Source organism: Parasteatoda tepidariorum, chromosome 11, assembly GCF_982258835.1.
Source record: "Parasteatoda tepidariorum strain Cologne lab strain chromosome 11, Ptep-v5.0, whole genome shotgun sequence".
NCBI classification, from domain to species: domain Eukaryota; kingdom Metazoa; phylum Arthropoda; class Arachnida; order Araneae; family Theridiidae; genus Parasteatoda; species Parasteatoda tepidariorum.
Window position 1 is genome coordinate 80,551,970 of NC_141765.1, and position 27,633 is coordinate 80,579,602.

General features: G+C 28.0%; 1 protein-coding gene across 2 annotated transcripts in view; it reads right to left on the reverse strand.

Annotated features, from left to right (window-relative positions):
• Nucleotides 1–6,134: 6,134 nt before the first annotated feature.
• brun (trafficking protein particle complex subunit brun) overlaps nt 6,135–27,633 on the reverse strand; it is an 80,100-nt gene continuing 58,601 nt past the window's right edge. For both annotated transcript variants that reach the window (XM_016073546.3, XM_071187804.2), the window contains exons 17-25: nt 27,142–27,227; nt 24,966–25,103; nt 24,823–24,893; nt 19,166–19,308; nt 15,460–15,760; nt 13,165–13,258; nt 10,432–10,530; nt 9,432–9,556; nt 6,135–7,503 (exon numbers count right to left, since the gene is read on the reverse strand). In XM_016073546.3, the coding sequence (XP_015929032.1) occupies nt 7,264–7,503; nt 9,432–9,556; nt 10,432–10,530; nt 13,165–13,258; nt 15,460–15,760; nt 19,166–19,308; nt 24,823–24,893; nt 24,966–25,103; nt 27,142–27,227 (1,297 nt within the window). In that variant the 3' untranslated portion in view covers nt 6,135–7,263. The remainder of the gene's footprint in view (nt 7,504–9,431; nt 9,557–10,431; nt 10,531–13,164; nt 13,259–15,459; nt 15,761–19,165; nt 19,309–24,822; nt 24,894–24,965; nt 25,104–27,141; nt 27,228–27,633) is intronic.

Consider the following 27,633-nt stretch of genomic DNA (forward strand, 5'->3'; position numbering starts at 1 on the left):
AAAGCATGACCTTTGAATGCGGCCGCAAAGTCTTTCCAACGTGCACCAAGTGCCATCTGATGCCGGCCTCCCCCGATCATATCCTCGACTGCTTGGGGCTCGCTCTTGCGGACATCCGTGATAGCCCACTTCTGGTGCTTGATTTTGCTAGAGTCCACGGTCTCTTGGATTTGATCTAGCTGTCGCTAGATCCTGAAGGATTGGACACAACAACAACAATACAACTAAGAGATGTCTATTCAAATTTCGAGCTTGGCTCTAATAGAGCCACCGTGAACATGCAAATCAGAGTTGTTTTAAATAAGTGTTCTACAGTTCGAAAGCGTTATTTTTCGTTAAATTTTGACATAGTGAGTTGCTGTTGGTCAAGATTGCCTTTAAGAAGACGAAGAAGCCATTATCAACAGTTCCCTGACTTTGAACGTGGTTGCGTAATAGAGCTGCGAGAAGGTGGATTTTCTTTCCGCGATACTGCAGAAAGATTGAGGAGAAATGTATCAACTGAGCATGATTTGATTTTATAACCATCGTTGAACAGCCGACCCAAATTTGAGTTTTCGGCTAGCAATTTTCAACTCCATAGCCTTGCAATTTTGAACCCACTACTGAAGACAAGGGATCTCCTGGATCAGTATCCCCAGAGGTATTGATACTGTGCATAATTATTGGCAGCAATGGTTAAGGGAAAGTACTGCTTCAAGAAGACCGGGTTCTGGGCGACCAAACGCACTACTTAGAGGGAAGAGACCGCAATGTACGGGGAATATGGCTTTGCCACACCGTACTGCGCCTGCATCAGAAATTCGAGCTGCAGGTGACACTGCAGTGACACAAAGCGGCTACTTCAAGTACAGCGAGACGCCCCGTAGCTTGTATTCCTCTCCCTTCAAACGACTGACGCTTACGATGTGAGTGGTGTCGAGTTAGAGCTCACTGAAGGAAAGAGTGGAGAATTATTGTATTTTCCGATGAAAGTCGATTCTGTCCTTGTGCCATTGATAGCCCTATATTTTTTAGAAGGAGGCCATGTGAACGCCTACTACTTAACTGTCTCCGGCCTACACACACTGGATCTATATCTGGAGTTATGGTCTGAGGTACAATTTCTACCACATGACAGCAGGAGCACTCTTGTGGTAATTCCACACACCTTACTGCAAATTTGTACATCTACCTGGTGATTCAATCTGTTTTTTTGCCCTTCATGAGCAGCATTCAAGGGGATATTTTCCAGCACATAACACTTACCCTCATACTCCTGTTGTAACAAAACATGCTCTACATGACAACCACATATTCCACATATATATATATATATATATATATATATATAAGTTTATAACAACCACATATATATATAAGTTTATGAATTTCTACTACACAATGCCTTTTGAGAGGCTTTTCCAATCCAATATAGTTTCAAACTGTCAGTTAATTATGTCTTTTTAAATAATCAAATAAACAAAAATTGAAAACATAAATAATCTATGTTTTATTTGCTCATTTATCATAACAACCATTCTACAAAAATGAATGGTTTTTAAGAATTATTTGATAATATCTTAATTATGGAAACAATTGAATTTACAACAAACTGTAAATTTGTTTGGAATGAGTCCATCCAAAATGTAAAATTATTACTATTTTCAAATACTACAGACAAATTTTAAATATACATAAAAGAATATAGATATTCAATTGTAATGAGTTTATTTTAAATATTCAACATAATAATAGTAAATAAATATTATATATTAGAAATTCAAATGTTGCTGCCCTGTGAACAAGTAGCATTGATAATGTTTATTAAACAAAATGCATTTGAGAAAGCTAAATGTGAAATGGTTTTTAATTTATATATTAAAATTTTAATAACAAAAAAATAATTAATCTGACATGTTTAAAATATAACTGCTTTAAAATATATGCTAGCTTTGATAAATAATCTCGTTTTCTAAATGCATAATTTATGAAAAGAATAAATATAATTTATGAAAAAATCTGCAGATTAAGTTGTTAAATATAATTGCATTTTTGCAATAAATTTCGATATATGTATCAGAATAAAATTTATTACTTATTTGATAAAATGCAATTGAAAATAATAGTTAATGATATCTCACATAAATTATCCTTTATAGAAAAATAAATTCAAAAAAACAAACAAAAAAAAAAAAACAATTAAAATAGGACATAAAATGGGTGCAACATTTCTCAATCTTTCCCTGCTTGTACATATTAAATTTTTAATTCAATACTTTATGACAACTTTAATTAAATTTTAAGGATTAATAAAATTACACTTAATAAAACTTTAAGATGTTTTATTAATATCATAAAAAATATAAACTAAAAACTCCCCAAAAGTATGCTGGAAATCTTTAAATACACATTATAAAAAGATGAATGAATTATTTGCTACATGTGTTCAGCTCAAGATCAGAATGATCATAAAGTATTATGCTAAATATTAATGCATTTAAAATTCAATTTCCCTGAGACAATGACAATTATTGTATTAATGACCAGAAAGTATAAAGTGTACTTTATTGAATTCAATACCAAATACAAGGTGATTAAAAGATATTTAGAACCCTGTTTCTAAAAAACTACTGCCGGATTGTTTAATTAATCAAGATATGTGCAAAGTAAACTGCATCAGTACTAACAAACTGTTAAATTTTTAGTCCAATCAGTAGAAAATTGCAAACGTTTTTGTGGTAGTGGGTGCATAAAATATGTTTGAAGAAAATGTGCTTGAAGCTTTTCTGCTTTAATTGTTAAAGCTTATGAAATATATAAGCATGTTACTGCAAAATGCGATATATCATTTTAATCTAAAATAAATTTTACTGTATACTATTAGGACAATGTACTCACATGTTCATTCTGTTGAGCAAAGCAACAAAAAAAACATCAATTTTTGTAAATAGAGAAAATTTAAAACTCTCTAAAATTAAGTGGAGTGATTTGAAAACTTCACTCTCTTGGAGGGAATCTTAATCTTTTATTCCACTCAATGTTAAAATGGCCAAATTTGGTGATTTGACTTTCTTTTTCGTATAATGTACATTTTAACATAGAAATTTTTGAAATTGACTTAAAAAATAAATTTTGTATTTTCTGAGAAAGGACATAGGAAAATTGTTCAAGTGCACCTGTCTCCTTATATTAATTTAAAATTCCCACAAACTTTTTAAACATTGTTAAAAAATTTTATAAGAAACCTTTTCTGGAATAAATATAATTTAATATAAGAGTAACTTTGTCATATTTGACTCCCTTTATACATTAAAAATCTTATAGAAAACTTTTTATTAGTATAATTATTTAAACTAAATAAGCTAGTCTTAAATATAAAGTCTAACTATAGTATAGTCTTAAATATAGTATAGCTAAGTCTTGAGGAATTAATAAAGAAATAATAAAATTGAATAACATTGATAACAATGCTTATTAATTATCATTCTTTACTGAAGCAACACTAGTTGAGAAACGTTGCATTAAGGAGAAAATGTTTAGAATCAACAATTTTTTAAAAATAATGTTATATGCATGAAATTACAGTTGATTATAGTTTATGTAAGATTTCTATCTTGAAATATGGCATTTATATACAACCAAATTTGCAGTTATAATGCATAAAAATCTGTAAAAAACATATAATTTAACGCTAAAAAATTTAATAGTAAAATAAAGCAAAAAAAGAACTAGAACAAGATCAATTGAATATTTTAAAGTCACTAGCACAAGTGAAAATAACATATACTCTGCCGAAATTGCATTTTAAATTATTTCAAGTAAAATGAAGGAAATACAGTATATAAAAAAAAATCACATATCATAACAACAGCACATATCATGTTTGGATTTAAGGTAAAATATAATTTTTGTAACTCATATTAAGCCAATAGTTTGACTAAACAAAAAAATTATTAATTTTAGTTTTGTAAATTCATTCGCAGGGGTGCTAACTTTCCAAACAAGCTATCACCAATTAAAAGTACAAAACCCGAGAAATATATAGAATGAGTGCTTATGAAATTCAATTTTCATGTGTTAATCCTACTTAATTTTATATAGGTATAAAATATCAATAAATTTATGCATGGCCTCACTGTTAAATAATAAAAAAAGTAACACTTTGATAAAGGAACTAAATTAAATTATGCAATACAGAATTTCAAACTTCATTAGAAAATTAAAATCGATTACTTTGAATTAATGTACAAAATGTTTTAAGGTGTAACTACTAAACAAAAAAATATAATTTCATCTTAGTTTCTTAACTTCATTATCAGGGGTGCTAACTTTAAAAACAAGCTGCTATTAATCGAAAGTACAATAATGCAGAAATATATAGAGTGAGTGCTTATTACATTCCAATTAGAGCAATTTTAAAGTATATATACTACTTAATTCTATATAGGTATATAATATTAATAAAGTTTGCATTTACTTTACTGTTAAATGATAAACAATGTAATAAAGTTTGCATTTACTTTACTGTTAAATGATAAACAATGTAACACTTAGATAAAGGTTCTAAATTAAAATTATGCAATACTGAAATTTTATACTTAATTATAAAATGAAAAACATTAAATGATTTCATTGAATCAATGTACAAGTTTCTGTCTCAATTAAAGCTAGACTTTATTGCCTTTTTACCATCCTGCATTTGAACCATAAAAAAAAGTTTTGCTCGCAGCCTTTCAGATTTGAATTTCTGTTTGTTTGCTTTTGTATAATGAGAGAGGACTAAATTTCATACTTGGAAAGGGATACAGTAAAATTTCTTTGATATTTTTTATTTCGTGATTCTATCAAATCATTTTTGCTTTTATTTATTGCTTTTAGAATTGTTTAAGGAGTAGAAAAAAATTAATGTTAATTAGTTACAAACATCCAAATTTTTATAATTCTGGGTAGTTAGGGAAAAATATTAATCTAAACAGATTATTACTGAAATTTTCAAAACCATAATTTTTATTACTTAACCATAAGAGTGTAATCTTGACTACGAAATTATAGCAATTATAGATACATCATTATAGTTGGCACCTCTGCATTAGTGACAGATACATATAAATGAACAAATGATTAGGAAAAGTCAGGTTTATTTTGGGGAAATCTTGATAGGTAAGTTATATTTTGAAGAAAACATTTGTCATAAGTTAATTGTATATTTTGACAAAGAAAAGTGTCTTAAATGTTGCTAATTAAGATCGCAGGAATATTACAATTTTTCATTTAATATATACAAATGTAATAAACCTATTAGACGAACAAAAATAACAATTACATAATTTTTAAAATTTTTCATTTGCTGTAGGAAGCAACAATAAGTATAACAAAATGCTGATGCTGTTAAAATGCTAACAATGAAAAAAAAAGCATAGCACAAATTCATAACAAAATTGTACATAACCATAACTGAGTATCTAATCAAACCATAAACAATTTAAACAAATTTAATTTATAAGGATCATACTGTGTTCTCATTCATAACAAGAAATGCAAAATTTGAAAATAGTTTAATATAAAGAACAAAAAGTAAAAAAAGAATGATGTAAAATAAAAATGTTAACAATTAAAATGCAAATTTCAAATCTTAAAAAGGATCCCTAATTAAAATAAGACTAAGAATGAAATGTATGACAAACCTTCTCAGATAGTTAAATTTATAAATATACCTTAATGAACCCATTGCAAAAAAAATTGTTATGGCATAAAAGTTTGAACATTATAACTTCATATCTGTTTCTTAGATTAAGATATAAATCTAAAATATTCATTTTTTACTCTTACTAAATCTATATCATTCAGACTGTTTTACCCAATAAAAAGTTTCTGCATTCATAACAAAACTTATTTAAAAATTTTCAATTTTGCAGAAACTATTATTGTAAAAAATAAAACCCAAAAAGTTGATTTGTCTTAATTTATTTTTTTAAAAATCAAGCTTTAAAGAGCCAAATTTTTTAGCATAAATCTTTATTTACATTTATAGTATATCCTATTTTATTGTACACACATTTTGTTAATTACAGCAAACGATTGTGTATTATTTGTAAACTAACTACAAAAAATTACACTAGAAAACAAATCTTTTAAATTTACAAAACCCTAAATTTCTTTCTTTTTTTTCAAACAAATCAAATAACAAATCAAAAATTGAATATTTAATATACCAGAGTTCAGCTAACATTTTTACTTTCTAGCCTAACAGTAAACTCATAATTTGGCCTATATTTTTCTGTTAACATTTAAAGACTTTTTCTTAGACAAGTTAATTTTCATAGTAATTTTTGTTGCTTCTAACAGTAGCTCTATTAAAACATATATTGAGATCCTGATAATCCAAGTTAATTTGAACTGATACCAATACAGATTATTTAGAATAAACAAATTTTTCAAACTTAAAGAAATATGCTTAAAAGCAACTAGTATTTTTAAGGAAATGAGATTATTTTAAAAGACACAACTTGATGACAAACTGATGTATAAAGAAAAAAAAATTACATAAATGAATTATTGCTTTATCAGTAAGTTTCTCTTCACAATCCTATAAAGTAATTTTTCAACGTATTACGAAATCAAATCTATAGAATTAATTAAATTTACTGCATTTATTTTTAAATTAAACAAGAGAGTATTAAAACATGTTATTTGAAATGAAAATAATTTTCAACATCTTAAAATCAAACATTTCTGACTCATTTTGGATTAATTCATTTGGATTATGGTTTTGGAGACTTAGATTATCAGGACTTTACTGTATAGGAACAATAATAAACAATATTTTCAGAAAGATAATTTAGTATTGTTCACTGGTCAACAAAAAGTAAGAATTGGAAAAACTAAAATTCTTAGGGTGTTCTAGCAAAATTTTGACACAGACAAGATTGAGAATACTGAGTTGCTTAACATGCAACACACGACTCAGAAATCCCATTTTCCAGAATACCGATTTTTTTACCTTATTCCATCAAATGCTCTATATGCAGTCTGGAAATTTTTTATGCATCTACTTTGAAATTTATCTAAGTTAAGTAAGCTATTTTCTTCCAATTTTGTAAAAAATAAACTACTAGAAACTTTTTAGTAGCATATATGCCTTTGTCAAAACATTTACTAGAATCAATTCTAATAGTTTATCCAACACAATTTTTGTTGCCAGTGTTATTAAACACAACTTTAAGAGAATAAGATTATATCAAATATCAATATACATATATATAGTTCTTTGATCAAGAATATTTAATCCTCAATAACTGATATATCAATGGAAGGAGAGCCTTTTTGTATTAAGCAAGTGTGCTCCCATGCATAAGTATGAGAATTACTATTTCCAGAATGGAATTCATTACTAGGTGCTATTTTCATCACATCTAATATAAGAGTTGGATTGTTATGACTGCAAAGAATATCAAGTTTGTAGATACCAGAGTGAAAAAATATAAATCCACATTCATGAGAAAATTCTTCGTGAGGTTTAATCTAGAAAAAATAAAAATAGAAAATCAATTTTAATATATGTTATATACATTCCTAAGCATAATATAACCAAAGAACTTTATTCTGAGTTTTTGTGTATTTTCAAGCAAAAGATAGCAAAAAAAGAACAAACACAGGAAATAAAAAAAGTTAAAGAATAGAATCAGAAAAAATATTTAAAAAGCATTAAAATTTTGTAAGTAGTTATTTTATGAATTAATATTACTTCTGTTTAAATGTAGCTTCATGGGGTAAAAAATATCAAACTTAATATTACATAATTTACAAGAGTTTTTTAAATATTTATTTTACTTTTAACAAGGAATTATGTACATTGCTAATATATCAACAAGTCAAAAAATGTGGCATTTAAAAATTTTCAAATTATCTAAGGATAATTAACACTACAACTAACAATTTAAATCTAAGTAAGATGCTCTGAATTGCAAACAAAAGATGCTTCATTGTAGCATAATCTACGACAGCTTCTGGATTTCATTTTCACCGCTAATCATATTAAAAGAACTGACTAGAAGAATCTCTACTGCTGACATACCACAGAATGAATGAATGAATGACCAGAAAACTAATGGAGATGTTTCTAAATCAGGTTTGGAGAACCAGGTTTGAAACGTTTTCTAAGACTTATCATCTTGGATAGAGAGCTGTGATTAAAGAGGAAACTGAAAGGGGAGAAACAGATCTGAGGTATATTACAGCATACACAGACTGCTGAGACTTGTTAGATGGCTCGCTTTAAAAAAGTGCACTGATCAGGTAGAGGTGAATTTAATAGCGAAGTAATAAAGTTACTTTCAGACAGGAGTTAATTCATTTTGCCTATAAAGCATGAGAATCCATTTCAGAAGAAAAAATTATTAATTTAGATCAGGGGTTTCCAACTTACATGAGGCCGGGGGCCGCAATTAAGAACACCAGTCAAATGGCGGGCCGCAACTTTATCAACATTTTATATAGTACTCTTTTATATTTGAAGGAACATTAAATGTTACAGTCAGATTTTTATCAAGTTGTGGAAAACATTAGTATTGAATTACAAATCAAAATGCAAAGTAGATTTTTACCTGAGAAATAAATTTTTTGCACTTTCAGTATGTTAAATTTCACAGAAACGAAGAAATTAGGCCTTTTCTAAAGAAAGAAAAGTATTTCAAACCCATAAAGGTTTTTTACGGAAATTTTCCGCAAAAAAATAAAAACTAATATATTTTAGTTTGCGGGCCACAATAAAAGGCTTCGAGGGCCAGACCTGGCCCTCGGGCCACCAGTTGGTAACCACTGATTTAGATAATGTATTTAATTCCCAATAAGAGGAAATTAGCATGGCATCAGGAGAAGCTGATGAATTGAGGATGACTCTTATATTTCCTTTGATGGATTTTCAGATTAAAATTCATTGATCGCTATACAATAAATGCTTATAATTTTTTCTTTTAACTAGCTTTTATTCTTCAGTCAATGTGTGTTTCACAATGGCACTGGTATTTTCTAGTTACAGTTAAGAATAAAGATAAGTAAAGAATTTTAAGTACATTTTACTTTTTATTTTGATAATGTTGTAAATTTGTTTTACTTATGTTCATACTTATGAATAAATAGCATTCCTCAGTATTGTTAATTGAATCAACTGAGAGTAAATATCTATCTATCAATAAATATGAAGAATTTTAACAAAAATTACTTTTTAAATTATTACCAATTGGCAATGCACAAACACATGAAAAAATTAGTTATCCTGCTACTAATTATTTTTAAATAGTTGAGAGATGTATATTTCTACTTTAGTAAATATGAAATTTGGTTATTTTATTTACTGTAAAACCTTTAACTTTTTTTAGTGATTTTTAATTACCAAATGATTTTTGAATTTTAAACTTATCAAGCTATGAATGTTTTCAAGATTTGCTCACCTCTTCTATATACATTTTTTCATTCCCAATGATTGCTCTTTTGTTATCTAATCTATGACTTTGATGTCCATTCTGATGGTCTTGGTAATCACGAACAAACAAGTATAAATCATAAAGTGACACATCTAAGAAAAATGCAAAAAATATTAATAATCATAATTAATCTAATATAATCATAATTTAACATCTAATCATCTAATTTAACATCTAATATAATCATAATTTAACAAAAACGATCAAAACTATATGAATTTGCAATGGAATCCTCATGAATTAAGCACCTCAGAAAAAGATAACTGAAGTTCGAAATTAGTCTTTCCTTAACATTGAATTAAAAATAACAGAATAAGAGAAAACCATTAACTAAGAACATTATAAATAACTGATGAAAAAACTATTGTTACGCTATGTGTAAGTAGGATGAAATCGCTGTGAATCAAAAGCATTAAAAAGAAATAAAGTGAACAAAACAAGTAAAAATGTTTTTAAGAAAATGCCTCAGAATTATGATGAAACCAAAAACACCTGAAAACTATTTTCCAATAAATTATTAACAAATAATTGTAACTCGAATCCTCATGCACATACGGTAATAAACTTAAACTAATAAAAAAAACATCAGAATTTTAAACACCACAGGGAAATAGCTGAAAAAGCAATGTGGATTTATGATGCAATCGCTCAAGATGGATTCGTCAGCGTCAAAAAATAACTCAAATTTGAAATAGCAAGTTATAACACTATCGCAAAAAACACAGACAGATAAGAAGACACACAGGAATAAATGACACACGGCTAACCGATTAGGCTTTTATTATTAAAATAAGGCATAACTTAAAAATTATGCTTTTAAGAAATAAAAATATTTGATTCCCAAAAAAATTCTACAATAAAAATGGAAAACACATAATAATCATACAAGTATTACAACTATTGCGACTTTTAATGACTAATTCAAATAATATTGCATGTAATAAGATAAAAAATATTGTTCACCCACCTGTAACATTGTTAAGTTTAATACTGATAGTAATAAAATCTCCAGCAAGGAAACAGAAATCTTGTTCAGCTTTGTACAATCTACCATTTACTTTGATATCTAAACAAAAATACACAACAGAACTATATATAGGGTTGACATAATTAAATTTCCTCTACTCAGAGGATAACACAAGGCATACTGTGGTCCAGAATGGAATAAAATTTGAGCAAGAGACAAAGAGCATGTACTAATTTATAAAATAAAATATTACTGAACGTTTTTCATTGGCCTTTATTTTTTATGTGACTCTTCAAAAATATTTGTAATTGATCTGAGCTGAGCCTGGCTAGTCATGCTGGCTAGACAACCTGGCTAGTCTGGCAAGAGAGTCGAAGAGAAAATAATAGCATTAAAGCTGACTTGCCTTATTAATACTTTGAAATTAGGAAAAAATGCAAGTTGCACCCATTTATCCTAAAAATTTACACGTATCTGGTTTAAAAAGTAATACAGTCACTTACCCCAACTATATTTATCCTTTCATCAAAATAACCAAAAACCTCTATCAATCTGGCCTTAACACATTTGAAGGACAGCATTATTTGGCTTAACCTACTATAAAAGGCATAGGAATCTGACCAACGGAAGAAAATACACACCCTTTAAGTAAGGAAATTGTCCAATCAACATGGGCTTATTAGGTTCTGCAGTGGCACAAACTGTTTTGATATAAGAGAGAGTTGCTGAGGAACATAATACTCATAAACCACACCTGTAAAGAGCTTTGTAATTTCTTCATTGGCTTATCTTCAGGTTTTTATTAACAGAACTAGTCTATTTCAGTTGTGGTCAGCCTTATGCTCTTGTGCCTTATGTTCATGTGTGGTCTGCCTTATGCTTATGTTCATGTGTGGTCTGCCTGTGGTAGTTCAGTTGTGGTCTGTCTAATGCTCATGGGCTTTGCCAGAAACATTTTTCTAAATTGATAATCATCAATTCTGGCTAAATGACCACCCACAAACTCTGTAATTTTACAAATTTTCCTACATCAGGTTGTCTATAGATCTTGTAGAATTTTAAGTTTAACTTCTCCATGCTGTTTAACTGGAACCCTCCCCAGTATGAAGCACACAATATTTTTCTAAAAATTCCCATAAGCTTACTTATCACTTAAAAACAGAATGCAATTCTCTGGTGTTTAAGGCAGAACAGTTCTACTAAGACTTTTAAAAATAAAACGTTTAGTATCTATTTCCACTTTGTAACTAGTGCCACATATTTATAATATATTTTTTTTATTTTATAAATCTGAATATATAATTTCAAGCTTTTGTTGTTAAAAATTCATGTCAATCTAACCCATAGTCCTACACAGCCATCTGAATAATAAAAGTTTAATTTTAATAGCTATGTATTAAAGTGAAAACATAAAAAATTCTCTTACAGTGACAATCTTACAGATTTTATAAGCAGTAAAGTATTTATAATAGAAAATATAATCACAGTGCCACATCTAACAAAAATGACACATTTACTCAACTCAATTGCTTATAACTTTTATATCCGTGTGATTTTAAGCCAAGCAATGCTTTTAAACTAAGCAATTTAGATATGATAGCACAATGTGGTTAAAGCACTAGACTGTCATTGTGAGGAAGTGGGGTTTGATCCCCAGTGGTGGCTTGAAGCCCACTAGCTTCACTTCAATAGGTACTAGCTTCTCAGGAAAGTAGAGGAGGTCTGTGCGCAGTGCTGACCACATTACCAAAATCATGCTGGTGGTCACAAAATTGTAGACTTGCTTTACTTTACTTTTAATTTAGATATGATGGAATGTGAATAAGAAGCTGCTGTCTTAGTTTATACATTTGGCAGTAGGTGTCTATGGGGCTCAGAGCTTTTCTGGAGTGAAAAATTAAAATAAAGAAAAATATATAAAAAGTTAATAATTTTTTTTTTACATTTTAAAGTACGTTGATAGTTTGTTAACATTCAATTCCTTTTACTGCATTATTTTTCTGAAAAGTATAGATGATTGTATGATAGTGTGTTTCCTTTTAAGAATTTTTAAATAGGCTTAAATTAAAACAAAACAAAAAATGCATTCGGAATATTTTTTTGAAGATTTCATTTTATAATTATCATTTGAAAGTTCTGTCTTCACGTAAATTATTTTATTCCTTATTATTACTTCTCTGTGACATTAACTTTGGTCCCTTCTCTTTCCCAAAGCAACTTTGCATAGACATCATAACTTTAAAAACATTGCTAATTTTTTTTTTCAAAATCAAATACTTGGATTAATTATTGATAAAACTCAATAACATAAAGATAAACTTTTGGTATGCATCAACTAATGAATTGAAATTTTCTCCTGAAATGAATTCTGAAAATTAGCTACAATACCATTGGTGTAGAAACATTGACTAACAGCAAAGGTAGTGATTGTAAAAGTAAGAATGCAGCCACTTTTGGTACAAGAAAATAGATGCATCTCAAACATATAATTGTAGCGATAAATTCATAGGTCCCACAGTCTTACTTTTTAAAAATTTTGTGTCCTACTTTTTAATATTAGATATTCCATGTGATGTAAGCATGTCAGTGATAGCCTAAACTTTTAGTGATATTTTAATAAAATCTTGAAAGGATTTGTCCAAGAAAAACTTCAAGATCATTTTTCAGAAACTAAATTATAAAGTGCTTAGACACGTAGCTTTGAACAGAAAGAGTAAAGAATAAGATAATTACCCCATTCAATAGGTGATTTAAAGATTAATGCTAGCATATCATCAGTCCAACTAATTTCAGATATTGACGCTTGTCCACTAATTTCTAAAGATGGGTATCAGTGTTAAGGTAGCTTTAGTTTAATATAACAATTAGTTAATATAATGTCTGATCGATAATATTAACAAAAAAAAGAGTATTAACTCCTAGCTTTCTAAATATTATTATCTTTCTTTTATGTGCATTTATTCCTAAGATACATATAGACAGGGTTAAGTTATGTTAGCTAAAGTGTCAATAAGTGACATTAAAGACCCCATTGATTAGCATATAGAGCATGCTAATCTTGCTTTATTGTGCTTTCTTTTAATTTCTTCTTTTTTTGTACAATATGCAAAAAAGCGAAATAAAAATAAAACACTTCGATAACTTTCGATCAGATATTATTTCATATATATTTTAAGATATTGAGAAGTAAACTTAATGATTAGAAGTGCAGTTGGAATTATGAAATGAAATATACAACTTGCTTAAATAAACATAATTTTTTTTTACAGATTTAAATTCTTAAACTTTAAAAATAGGAAGGTGGCTGAAACCTGGTTTAAATAGTTTACCCCAGACAGTAGATCAAAATGTTAACACTTACAGTTTACTTTTTATATATTTTTATTCATTAAGTAAATTATTTAAATGAATCACAACATTTTGCACATAATTATAAAACCTATTTATTCAAAGATCATTCCTTGTAAAAAATACATTTTAACTATTATTATTTTTTGTTTCAATAATGATTGAAAAAGTTCTGAATTATAAAATTTCAAAAATGTTATCTCCTTTTAAAATGTGAAATTTTAAATGGCAAAATTGAATAAAATTAGTCAAATAGTTTCTGAGCACTTGAACTTTAAAAAAAGTCAGAATTTTAAGCATTTCAACTTTTGAAAACAATAATAAAGTTTATATTTTGTCTTTTAGAAATACATAGTTTCAATACACTTCAAAAGTTTTTTGATTATTATTAAATTTAATAATAAAAAATTACACATTTACATAGTCTAAAATGAAGTAAAAATTTATACTGGACTGAAATAATTCTAAATCCTTTTTTTCGCATTGCAGAAATATTTTAACCTTGCATAAATTAGAACTATTTCAGTACTGCATAATTAAGTCATTCTCACACAGAAAAAAAACTAGATAATCATTAAATTAAATTTTAAAAAATAATAAAGAACTTTAAAAAATTATGCATAACATCTTTGGGTAAACGAGCTTTCAGGGTTGGGTTTTTGCCGTCAAAAACTGGTTTTTGACATGACAGTGGTAAAGACTGTGTTTTTACCGGTAAAAACCGTCAAAAATCTACTGTTTTCTTAAATTTATGCCATATAGCGGACAATATATTATTTTCACATAATTGGAAGAATCTGGAATTGGAAAAATGGAAGAATCTGTTCTTAAATATCTTTTAACAACTTTTTTTCTAATTTTATTGCCCAAAAATTAATTAATTTTAAATTATAAGCAGTTAAACTCAAATAAAAATACAGTTTTACCAAAACTATGGGTTTTTGACGTTTTTGACAGAGGGGTTTTTGAAATGACGGTAAAAACCGTCATGTGTCAAAAACTTGCCAACCCTGCGAGCTTTACAACTGTGTACAAACGTTTTGATTTGCTGAAACAGTATCATAGATACAACTACATAACATGCAAAAAGTGACCATAAAATTTCATGGGTCCAAACGTTTGACCACTTTTCTTAATAAACATTTAGAACACATTTTCTAGATTTCAGCTACTCTCCATATTTTGAGGGGCAGAAATCCAAATCCGAAAGAAGGTATGCTTATCGAAAGAAACAACACTTTTGTGTCTGATTTGGTAACTTAAAATTCAATTTGTAAAACTAATTTGGCATATTTAAAGTTTTTACTTCAAATAAGATTACATAGGTAGGGGTATGTGAAAAACCAACAATTAGATCAAGATAATAACTATTCTAATGTTCTGCATTTAATTTTGCAGACTGAACACATATATTAGTTTTAAATTATACATTTAGGAGTCTTTAACTCTTTAACTGCGACATTGCTTGAGCAAATTTGTTTCCCTGGCAATCATTGTTTCAGCATTAAATAACAAATAAGAAAATTAATTTTCTGTGACAGTTTGTAAGGTAAGCAGAGTTTAAAAATTGAGAGTTAAGGGGTAAAATAAAAGTAATAATTATAGTGAAAAAAACCAATGCTTAAAATATCAAGAATAGTGCAAAATTTTCATTGCATAAAAACTATTATAAAAGGATATTAATGTCCATTGTAGATCAACTAAATTAACTAAATGATCTCGACATGCAGCAAATAATTTAGCCTTCTTCTGGTCATGAGGATCTTCCATATTTTTCCACAGATGCCCACAAATGTCCATTGATGACCATATATCTCCAAAACTAGCAGACATAACTGATAGTGGACATCTTTCGACGGGAACAGGAACCCTACATACATCGTGAGCTTCAATCAATATCCTCTTATTCGATGTATAGATCACTTCCATCTCATAGGCAGTTGAGTTCTGTATATCAAGGACTAGATAACAATGTGTGGGTCTAAAGTATTGATTATAATTAATTAGTTCACAAAAAATAAAGTACATGAAAAAATAATTTTGAAAACAAATGTATGATATTTACGTAGCATTAAACATTAAATCTTGAAAAAAGAGTGTTTAATGAATTAATAGATAAATCAATCCAACAACATTTGTTTTGCATTTGATTACAGTAGAACATAAGCAGGGGTGATTGTGAGCCCAAGTCAAAATTCCGGAAAATTTCTTGAGTTAAAAAAAACGAAAACAGTTTAAATTGAAAAAAATTTAAGCAAGTTTTTTTCCTCCTTTTTCTTAACCCTTTCGAGCCGACTGTCACATATATGTGACAGCAAGAAACGCGCTCACTTCCCGGCCGACACACCCGCGTGTCAGAGAGTTTTCTCGTTCACCCCCAACCGTCACATATTTGTGCCAGCGTTTTGGAACGTTTTAAAAAATGAAATTTCTTCCAAAAGATGGCATTGTATGTCCATATGGTTTCAGATACATGTAGATTTGACCTTCTACTCAAGATGAAAGTACATTCACGTGGTTTTTAGGGGAAGGAGAGGAGGGGGGGAATGTTTTATGAGGGCTCTTTAAATTAGCACGTGATATTTATTTACAGTAAGTAAGGGAGTTTTTTTTATCTCTCGCTACTTTCGATTTTCGGATTAGTTTTTAGTGGATAATTAGATCTTGTAGGCTTGAATTTTTTTTCTTTTTACCGTTAGAATGTCGAAGCGTCGAAAATTTTTAACTGAGCTGGAAATAGAGGAAATTATGCGAAATATTTAAACTTATTAATATTTATATTACATTTAAACAAGAAATAACTTAAGTAAATAAAGTATCCATAGAAATATATATAAAGCATATGTCACTTAAATACTCTACAGAACAATATTAAACAACGCGCTGATATTTCGGTAATTTCATGGAATTAGGCTTAACATCGAAAAACCCTCCGGCCCTGGGGAGACACACGCTAGAGAGACTGCCGGCCTCAGCGGTAAGCGCGCTTTCGCGCTTTGCGTCGCGAAAGGGTTAATGTTTCTTGGTTTACATAAAATATATTTAAAATTTTACACGCCTATACCATTTACACATACCTATGATGACCTGGAAAAGTAATTAAAATTTACAAATATGTCTTTCTTTCTTGAGTTTATGATTATAATAACTATTTACTGATAAAAAATGAATATTAATCACGAATATAAGCTTAGAAAGTATCTGTCTCTCCCTTACAAACAAATAAACAGTGTTTTTAAGTTCCACCTTTGAAAATTTGATTTTCGGAAACTTCTGCGATCAATGATTTTTTGAAACGTCTGGACCTTCGATCTCCGGAAACTTCCGGATCACTGCTAGCAAAAAATCCGGAAATCCAGATTTTTTCCGGAGCACAATCAGCCCTGCATAAGTAAATGACTTCCTCAATTGAAAATTTTAAAATTCTGCATTTGTAAAATCATGTTTTTAAAAAAGAAATGAAAATGGCTTACTGAAAATTCTGTATATAAGAATATCTGGAATTTTATAATATAAGAATATTACAAACACTCATTGAAAATCTTAATTAGTAAATGATCAAAGAACAGTCATTTTTGTGTTACATAAAAATAGAAGACAAACCTATCACGTTTAGATTAATGAAACTATGTAGGTGAGTAAATACAGTACAGAACCTTTTATCTGGTGTCTAAAAAAACGGGAAACCAAAAAACTGGGAAGATTTTTGTGTTTTCCCACCTTTGCGAACTAAAACAATAGCAAAATAAAGAAATTCCAGTCATCCTTGAAGTTGAATATACAGAAAGGTTTGGGGTCTTTGATTTATGAGGTGGAAATGCACTACAGATGCTTATCAGAGAACAGAAGGTGGAAAGGTATTAGAAATATACATTACTATACTTCACAATGTAAATATAATAAAGTAAAAAAAGTGAAGTGGAAATACAAATCTCCCCATTCAATCATATGCAAAGGAGCAACAGACTTAGATAAAATTAATGAACCCAAAATCTCAATTAAAGACCTTTTTATTCAAATTATTAACTCTTGTAAATAGTTTTAACCCATTTCGACGCCACCTAATTCTGACGAAATTTATTCGAAAATTATTACATTTATTAAAAGTTTTAATTTTTATTTCATAAAATATTTTAATCGTTTTTAAAGAATAACTTAACTCCAGAATAGACATGTGCAAACAAAACGATGATTAAACAAGACGTGCCAAGATCTTATGCTTAAAATCCTGTGATCCACCTAAAATGGATAATATATGTAGCAGCAAGTTGGAAAAATGAATTCCGAAAAGTAGCTCCCTCTGTCTAGTAGAAATACCAACAGCTGTCCATCCAATTCACAATGCCTAAAAGCCAAATAGAATTATGTAATCCCAAGGAAAGTGCGACTGAACAAAGCAGAGAAAGAAATTCTCAAATCTTTCCCTGCCAGATTGAGTGTGGGGTAGAATGGAGAAATCTTGATCTTTTTCGTTTTGTTTTTTATCTATGTTTATAATTTCCTAAAATGAAATCAGCATCTTGTAAACAAAATCAGATGAAACAAACGGTGTTGTTTTTTCTCTGATTTACGAGGTAGATATATAAGCAAATAGAAATGATTGGTAAATTAAAAGAAAAATACTTCGTTATGCTTTACTGTATAATTATAATAAATTAAAAGAATGAAGTGAAAATACAAATTTTTAATTGGAATAGTAAGACAGCTAAAATACGGCTGTTTTGTTTTTAAATATTAAAGTAGAAATATAGTTAAGCTGCATGTAATCATTTTTTAACCATCCAGAAAACCGGAAAATACAGACATCCGAGATAGTGATGGTCCCTAGCATTCTATATAATTGGTTCTCCATTGTAGTTCTATTTCCTGCAATTCTGTATGAATAGCTGTTGATGATTGTTGTTGATAATTTTGTATAAGCAGTAGTTAATGATAAAATAGCAATTATGAAAAATTCTTTATACTTGTTCACTTTTAAGGAGTGCCACGATTGTTATTCAGGAAATTTATATCTTTCTAAATTTATGTTAGAACTTCAACAACATATATCATGGACTTTAAGTTGATCCTTTTAAAGCCTGAATTTATGGTATCACTGTGATGTAAAATCCTCAATTTTCCTATTTCCTAATTAGCTACTAGCACCATTTTTCACCTTATAGGTAAGTTTTTAAACTAAATTGTTTTTTCCCATTATCTTCTTCCCATTTAATTCCTATTTTCTATATCAAATTTGACAGGAGTTTGACAAATATATCACACAGATGCCTCAGAGTACACTCAGTTTAATGAAAATATTCTGTTAGAAATAGTTCACAAATACAGAAACGTAAATTGCTGTAATTCATTTTCATAACCAGGAAAATATATATACATCGTAACTTACATTTCTGATGGAATAACATCCCATTTTGTTATTAAAATTGAAGAAAGAACTTCAACAGTTAAAGCTATTGCACATCTCCTACAATAGCCAGCTTCCATGCCAGGACCACCAGAGTACTGAATTTGCAGAACAGCTTCAATTACCTATCAAATATTAAAATTTTTTAAATGAAGTAGAAAGAACAATAAAAATAAATAAATAACCAGGAATATTACACACAATTAGAGAAAGCACATAATATAAAACACTTTTCAAAATGACTTTAAATCTATTTATATGATAGATAGATAACACTGGTTGAAGACTTTTGAATGCCACTGTAAATTTTCAATTTAATACCCAACAGATGGTTATATTAGCTTTCTAAGAGATTGCAAATATTGCTGCTGTCTTAAAAATAATTGGATTTTTGGAAAATTATATTACAAATGGAAGAAAAATTAACAAATTATATAAAATTTCTAAAATTCATAAAAAATTAAATAATTATGGAAAATGGCATCAAACTAAAAGAAAAAAATACTTTTTAATGCAAATTTTATACATACATAAAAATATTATTCTGACTTCAATTGTTCACTAAATTTAAACTCAAAATTAATGTTTCATTATTTAAACATTGGCAAGTAAGCGGTTCAAGAAAAATAACCAAAGTTAAGGTAAGTTGTAGATTTTTTTGCAAGGTTTCCTCACTACCAAATATTTCCAGGTACCTGCATTTAACTATTTATCTTAGGAAAACTCTCTATCGTCTCTTATGAAGTATTAAAGAAAAATTTATTTAACTTAATAAAAATTCTATTATATTTTTTGTTTTCAAAATGGTACTATTTTTGTGTTTTCTTTTTGAAAAAAATCTTTCCAACGCTTTAATTGTCTGACCAGATTAGGATATAAACAGAAAAGTAACCCCTATTCATTATTCCTGTTCTTGTTTTCAGGGTTGCCACAGTAAAAAATGAACAAAAATAGTTGCTTTTAGTAGCCTCAAGCATGAAAATAGTTGCCTAAAACTATGAAAATAGTTGCCTGAACAGGAACAAAAATTTATCAAAAATAGTAGGCAAATAACTAAAATTATAGCTTGATTGTCAAACACTATTATTAGGACTGGGTGATGTCAGAAACTTTAAATCGTGATACATCGTCAGTTAGACATCACGATATAGTGATGTATCGCAATTTAGCATATGTTCAAAAATTACCTATGGGAAATCTTTAAATCAATCAAAAATAAATAAAAAGGAATAAATCTAGTAGAAAAGAAAATATTAATTCTAAACATACTTTACTATGACATCAATATCATAGCTTAATTTTTTCAATTAAATTAATAAAGAAGTCAAAGTAAAAGCAAACCCAAGCTTTATTTTATTTTTCTTAAATTAAAAATGATTTAAGATTTATTGGTTTAAAAATAATAATACTGTAACAAATTATTTTACATACATGCATTAAAAATTAAAAGAAGAAAAAGAAACGAAAGTGGAAAACAAACCAAAGAAATGTTCACTTTAGAAAAAAAAAATTTTGGTTTGTTATTTGTTGAAAAAAAAAACATGCTATTGAAACATCAATAGACCCTTTTTTATTTATTTATTTAAAATAATAAAAAGTAGTATTAACTAATGGTCAAATTCTGTACATAATAAATGCAAAAATATTTTTACTTATTAATTATTATTTTCATTTTTGAAAATAAAATCGACTAAAGATTTATTTGTTTAAAAATGATACTGACTATCAAACAAATTAAGAAACAAACAAGTATTGAAAGAATTTTAATAAAAATTTTAAAAAAATACTTTAAGTACTAATGTTAAATTATTAAAAACGTCAAAACATTACAAAACTTTTTTTTTAATTAAAAAAAAAATTGTTTTAACTAATAGCCAAATTTTTTTAAACTTTGTTTTCATTTTCTCAAAAATAAAAGCAAATTAAATAAAAGTAAGCTTTGTTTTAATTTTTTTATAATTAAAAACGACTGAGCATTTATTGGTTGAAAAACAATCAAATTATTATACTTAACTACATTTAATAAATTTAAAAAAAACTAACTTTTTTATAACAAAGTTGAATACAAAATACCCCTATTAAATTGTATTGCCTAAAATAAAAAACAATAATTGAAAAAAATCAATGATTTGATCTATTGAGTTCAGAACGAAAATTTAAGATAACAGCGATTGTGCAGCAATCGCAAAGTAACAGTAGGTCTACTAAAAATAGACAAGAATCGTTAAACCCAGACAGAAAAAAATGGAAAGAAATAATGCAGAACAAAACGATCGCTGCAAAAGTCTCACTGAAAGTAATTTACAAGAAACCCGACAATTATTTCCGACGAAATAAAATGCACAACGATCGCAAAATAAGTCCCATTGAAAATAATCTTCAAAAAACGCAAAATCCCAAACACAAAAATGGACATAAACTATGCATTGCGTTCTATATTACAATGCTGACCCTCGCACGAAACCGGGAGTTCTGATTCAATTCGCTTTTCGTCATTCAACATCACAAAACTAACATCATCTTAATAGCAAAACGCTATGTACATCTCTGCAGCAAGACAAAATCAAAATCGTCTTCGTTAGTGCGGTAACAGCGTTAGCCTAGTCAAGGATCCTTGCATATTAAATCGTTAAAGCGCGATTGTAATCTAATTCCGGTGGCTTAAATCAGATTTCTGATGCATCGCCTAAAACGAAAGTCACTACATCAGTCACTATTGATATTTCGCGATACATCGATTTATCGTCCAGTCCTAACTATGCTCCAATTAAAAGTTTTGTACAAAAAAGGTATACATATTAGAAAATAGGTACCTAAAGAAAAGTCGAATTACAATAAAATATGAATGTTAATAATAGGAAAAAACAATTAAAAATAACAAAACTGCCCCTCAGAAAGAACATATAACAAGTACTTTATTAAATCCAATGGAAATTTAAATTTTTGGCTCTTTGGACATAAAAAAGTTTGTATAAAAGTTTGCTTTCTTTTATTAACGTTCTGAAAAGTAACGTTCATTTTTGCGAAAAAACTTCGCCAAGAGTAAAAAAAATCTCTTAATAGTCGCCTATTCCTGAAAATAGTTGCTTTTTTTGCCTTTAAAGTTTGCTTTCTTTTATTAATGTTCTGAAAAATAACGTTCATTTTTGCGAAAAAACTTCGCCAAGAGTAAAAAAAGTCTCCTAATAGTCGCCTATTCCTGAAAATAGTTGCTTTTTTTGCCTTTAAAGTTTGCTTTCTTTTATTAATGTTCTGAAAAGTAATGTTCATTTTCGCGAAAAAACTTCACCAAGAGTAAAAAAAGTCTCCTAATAGTCGCCTATTCCTGAAAATAGTTGCTTTTTTAGCCTTTTCAGACAAAAAAAGTTGCCATAATCGCCTTAGGCCGAAAATAGTAGCAAATAGTTGCATTTTAGTAGCCTATGGTAACCCTGTGTTTTATTTTTCTGCAAGATAGCAATGATGTAGTAATGAGTTAAAATTCAAAGAAATTTTATATAGGCACAAAAGAAAACATAATTCTAATAACTTCTCTTTTTATTTTATGTTATTGATATTCAACATTATTCTGAGTAGAGATTTCCGGTTCTAAATCTCACTTGCTTTTTTTTCCCCTCATTCATTTCCCTCCATTATGGAGAAGACAAAAACTTTTTCTCTTGTGATCTAATCTTGGCCCAGCTGGACTAGGTTTAGGGATAACGTCGGATTAGGAGATCAGTCTGTATTAATTGATAATCTATATATAAACAAATTTAAAGTAGGTGTGAACATTTGTCTTACTCCATGTGATTACTCTGTATTTTATATGAGATTTCAAAATATCTTAATAAATCTTTAGCAAAAGAAAAAAATCTTTTTATAAACTTTTAAAAATTTCATTTATTTAAGCTTTATTAGGGAAATAGTTAAACTTGCAATGTATTTTTTTGGAAATTTGACTTTCTTGTTATTAATTCATAATGTCAAAATTGCACTCAGATATTACTGACATTTAAAATAAGAGATTGTGTGTATTAGAAATTATATAGCTAGGTTCAAAAAAATTTTTAATTTTTGATAAAAGTCATATTTACTGAGAATTTTAGAAACTTTGGCTCTGCAATGAACTTAATATTTCACAAATTCATTTTATATTACAAAAGGTAACTGTTTTATGGTGATACAGTTTGGTTATGTAAACTTTAAAAGTTCTTTTTTCATTGCATTTTAAAAGCATTCCTTAGCCAATTATGTGCTCAAATCATAAAAAAGTTTCTTTGATTGGTAGCACCAAGAAGATGGTCTATAAAAACAAGTGCTCATTCACACAAAACTCAATTCAAAAAATATTCCTGGGAAAATGTTTATATTCACTACTGGCAACTCTTCTTACTTCACTCTAAGGCAACTGAATTACCATATCATAATTTTACTGGTACCACATTATAAAATTTCATCACTAAGGCTTTTATATATATATATATATATATATATATATATATATATATATATATATATATATATATATATATATATATATATATATATATATACAGAGAGAGAGAGAGAGAGAGAGAGAGAGAAACAAAAGTGAATTAACAATAAAAATTCAAATAATGACTTGAAATGAAATAAGTGAAAATCATTGTATTTACAATAAAGTGTAAAGAATTTTAATAACAAAAATTATGCAAATACTTTATGCAAAATCATTTATAATGTAAAAGAAAGCTGAATTAACACATTCATTTAAAATATTTGTAAATTTCAGTTTGAAAACATTCTTTTTGCCTTAGTGCAAATTACACATTTCCAACGGTTGTAGCATATTGATGGTCATTTTCTGTAAGTTTGTATGACTAAAGAGGTTTTAAAAGCTTTCAAGCCTTCTGCAAATGTTGGTAATAGTTTTGGCTCCATTTAGCAGTTTTCATCAGTATTACTATGCACTTCTTAAGGCTTTACAACCATTTCTTGAACCTTTAACATCACAAGTTTTAATGTTTTCATCATTTGATGCATTAACAGCAAGTGAGATATTTTAGACATTTTATTCAGAATGTAACGAATCCTCATTTTCTTCTTCATCATTAGCATCCGGAGTTACTATTTTTCTTGTAAAAATTAAATTAATCTCAAAAATTTTTTCAAATGTCGGTAGAATTTATAAATGATGGACACAGGATGTGGCAGGGCCAATAAAATAAAGTGATACAAATGGAAAAACTAAAAGGGCAAGAGTAATGGATCAAGGCTCAACTGTATTTGATTTCTTCAAATCTAATGATTAAATTACAACTCCTTTTACATAAATAATTTGATTAAATTTAGTCAGAATAATTGGCATACTGACCTAAAAATTTGCTTATTAGAGTCAAAATTAAAAACATTTAAAATTTTTGTTAATCTAAAAGAAACAAATCTTTAAACTTTTCCCACCTACCATTATATATAAATATAAATAGTACCATTTCAAAGTGCTTTGAAAATGAAACTTTAATATGCTAGCAGCTTTGACATATAAAATTTTGCATGAGATGGCAATCTGTTTTGTACAGAGTTAATACAAAGTGAGTCTACATTTTTTCTCAGGACTGTATTAGAGTAATATAAGTCTTTAAAATTGTAGCAAAAAAAAAGTCAACTTATCTGTTCACCTTCGTAAGAACGTGTTCCGGAAAGTTTCGTAAAGATGGGAACCCTGAAATTTTGGTACAATGAGATTGCTCTAAAAATAAAATGAAACTATTAGATATCAAAAATAAAGAAAGAAAGAAATACAATACAAATAATATAGTACCTTCTTTTGAATTAATAGGACAAATGAAATCACCAATGGCATTTATATAGAGAGTGAAACTAGCAGCACTTCCAACAGGAATTGGCAACTGTGAGTCAATGTTTTCTTTGCTCCAAGTAAAAAAAGAATGTTCAGTTTCTGCAGAATAAGAAGAAATAACATTTCAGATTGTAAAACTAAACTTAAAGTGTACATTTAATTCAAAATAAGTCAGTATTTAAGAATGGAAAGTGGTAAACTTCATTTTGAAATTAGTAAATTTTTAGATTTGCAGCTAAAACAGAATAAATTGCAGGAAAGTATTTTTAAATTTTGATCAGCTAGAAATTATAACTTTTAATAAACAATTTGATAATAAAAAGAGATCTTAAAACAGGTATAATTACAAATTTAGAAAAACCAAATGATAAAGATGCTAACAGAAAGAACAATCACATACTCATATACGTTGTTTCTAATGTAAAATAGATATATTTCTAGATTAGATTATGGAGAATATAAATATTCTCCATTTTAAAATACTGTTAAACAAACAAAAGTTTTACTTAGATCAATTTTCGTTTAATTTAGAAACAGTAACACTACAAAAAGGAGCAAATCATACACGATTATCAAAATTTTTATTTATAATTACATTCCACAATTTTTTTTATTACAAACATATTTCATCTTCAGTTATTTTGTGTTTGTTTAAAGCTAACATAATTTCATACATCTTTTGATTATTTTAATAGCATAGTACAACATTCAACATCTACTATCAATTTATGCTTCAGTTTTAGCTTATGGAACAAAATACTGAGCAATCTCCATTTTTAATATTATTTGTGTTGTTTCCAGTATTTTTTTTTTCATTTGTTCCACTTCAGCTTTTGGAGAAACAAGATTGCTCCGGGTAACAACTTTTTATTTCACTTTTATAACTTACGCTGCACTAGTGAAATCTTATTGTTGCCAGGACTTTTATGAGGTTTTCCTTTAAGTTAACATTTTTAATCCCACCATACTTACTTATTTCTGACTTATATATCTAATGCAATGTACATATTACTTTAAGATTCTAAAATGTTTCTTTTCATTTAAAGTGAAACCTTGTTCATAATTAACATTATTATATGCCAATGACAACAATGCCTTAATAAGAATGTGGCAAATATATGAATTTTCAAATTTTCTGATTTGTCAGCAAATGATGTATATTTGAGAGTAGAAAAATCGTAGCACAATGGCTACAGAAGAAATGCTATCTCCCATTTTAAAAAGTCAAAAAATTCTACAGTTCCTTCTCAGTCCATTCGAAGATCAACAACAGCGTCAATACTAGCAGGAACGGATTTGCGATATCGTACTGTAATATAAAAAAATAATTCTAATTATTTGGAACTATGTTATGTCATTATTTTAAACTGTTACTGTTTAGTTCTTAATTATTTTATACTTTGCATAGGATATAAGAAATCCATGAAAGCTTAATGTATTTTAAGTCAATTGTTTGATACTAATTTTTAATTTTTAATCTGATTAAGCTCACAAATGCTTTTTTTCTAAAGTAACATAATTTTAGTGTAAACAATTAACTTTCTTGCTGTGTAAATGTAACTAATCCTTTACTATCAACTGAAAATTTAAATTTGACTGCCATTGTTTCCGAGCAAAAACTCTGTTAATGTTAAAACCTAGAGACAACATAATATGGAATTATAAATGAAATTCCATATTTCTATGCAAATAAGTATATTACACAATGAAATTGGTAAAAATAAACACTGAAATGACAAACATTTAAATAATCTAAAATCTGTAAAACAGTAAGTTTCAAGCTCTGTTAATTGATAGTTTGCTTTTTTTTATTTAAAGTATCTATAAAAACATGATATTCAGTCTGAGAGCATTAAAAATTTTGAAATTTAATGTAAAATTTTGTAACATAATTGTTATTTACATACAAAGCAGTCTAGCTTGTGAAAATTTTAAAAAAAGAGAGAGAGAAAAGAAAATGGAAATTCTCACATAACCCTTTGACAACAACATTAAAAGGCTACTATTTAACAAAAAAAAAATACTACTATTTAAATTTTTAATTTTATGATGCATTGTAAAACAGGTATTACTTCTTCCAGGTCAAAAAAGATTTAATGTATCAAAAAAGATTTAATTATCCTCAGATCTTTCTTACCTTTTTTTAATTTTGAATGCATACTAATTTCTAGCCATTCTATTGGAACCTTTCCAGTGTTGGAAACAGTAACAGTACATTCTTGGCTAAAAAAATAAAATTGTATTTTAACACAATTGTCCATAAGCATGAGCTATTTTCTCCTCATTTGAATATTAACATAGCAGAAAAGGTTAAGTATTTAAATTTTATAGTAAAAGCACACTAATTCAGAATTTGACAAATCAGAATCAATTGATTCAGAAATTATAGATTGGAACATTTGAAAATCTATTGATCAATGGTAGATAGATGCTCCTTCCTTAAATTTCACTCAAATATAAGTAAGTTTTTAATGTGGAAATAAGTGCTACTTTCTCATTTATCATTATAAAAGATCAAAATGATAAGAATAAAATTAACACAAAAAGCTCCAAACATGCGTCTGCTCTCCTGAATTTTTTAGACCATAGTTTTCAGATTGCCACTACACCCCATACTATGAGTGTCAAG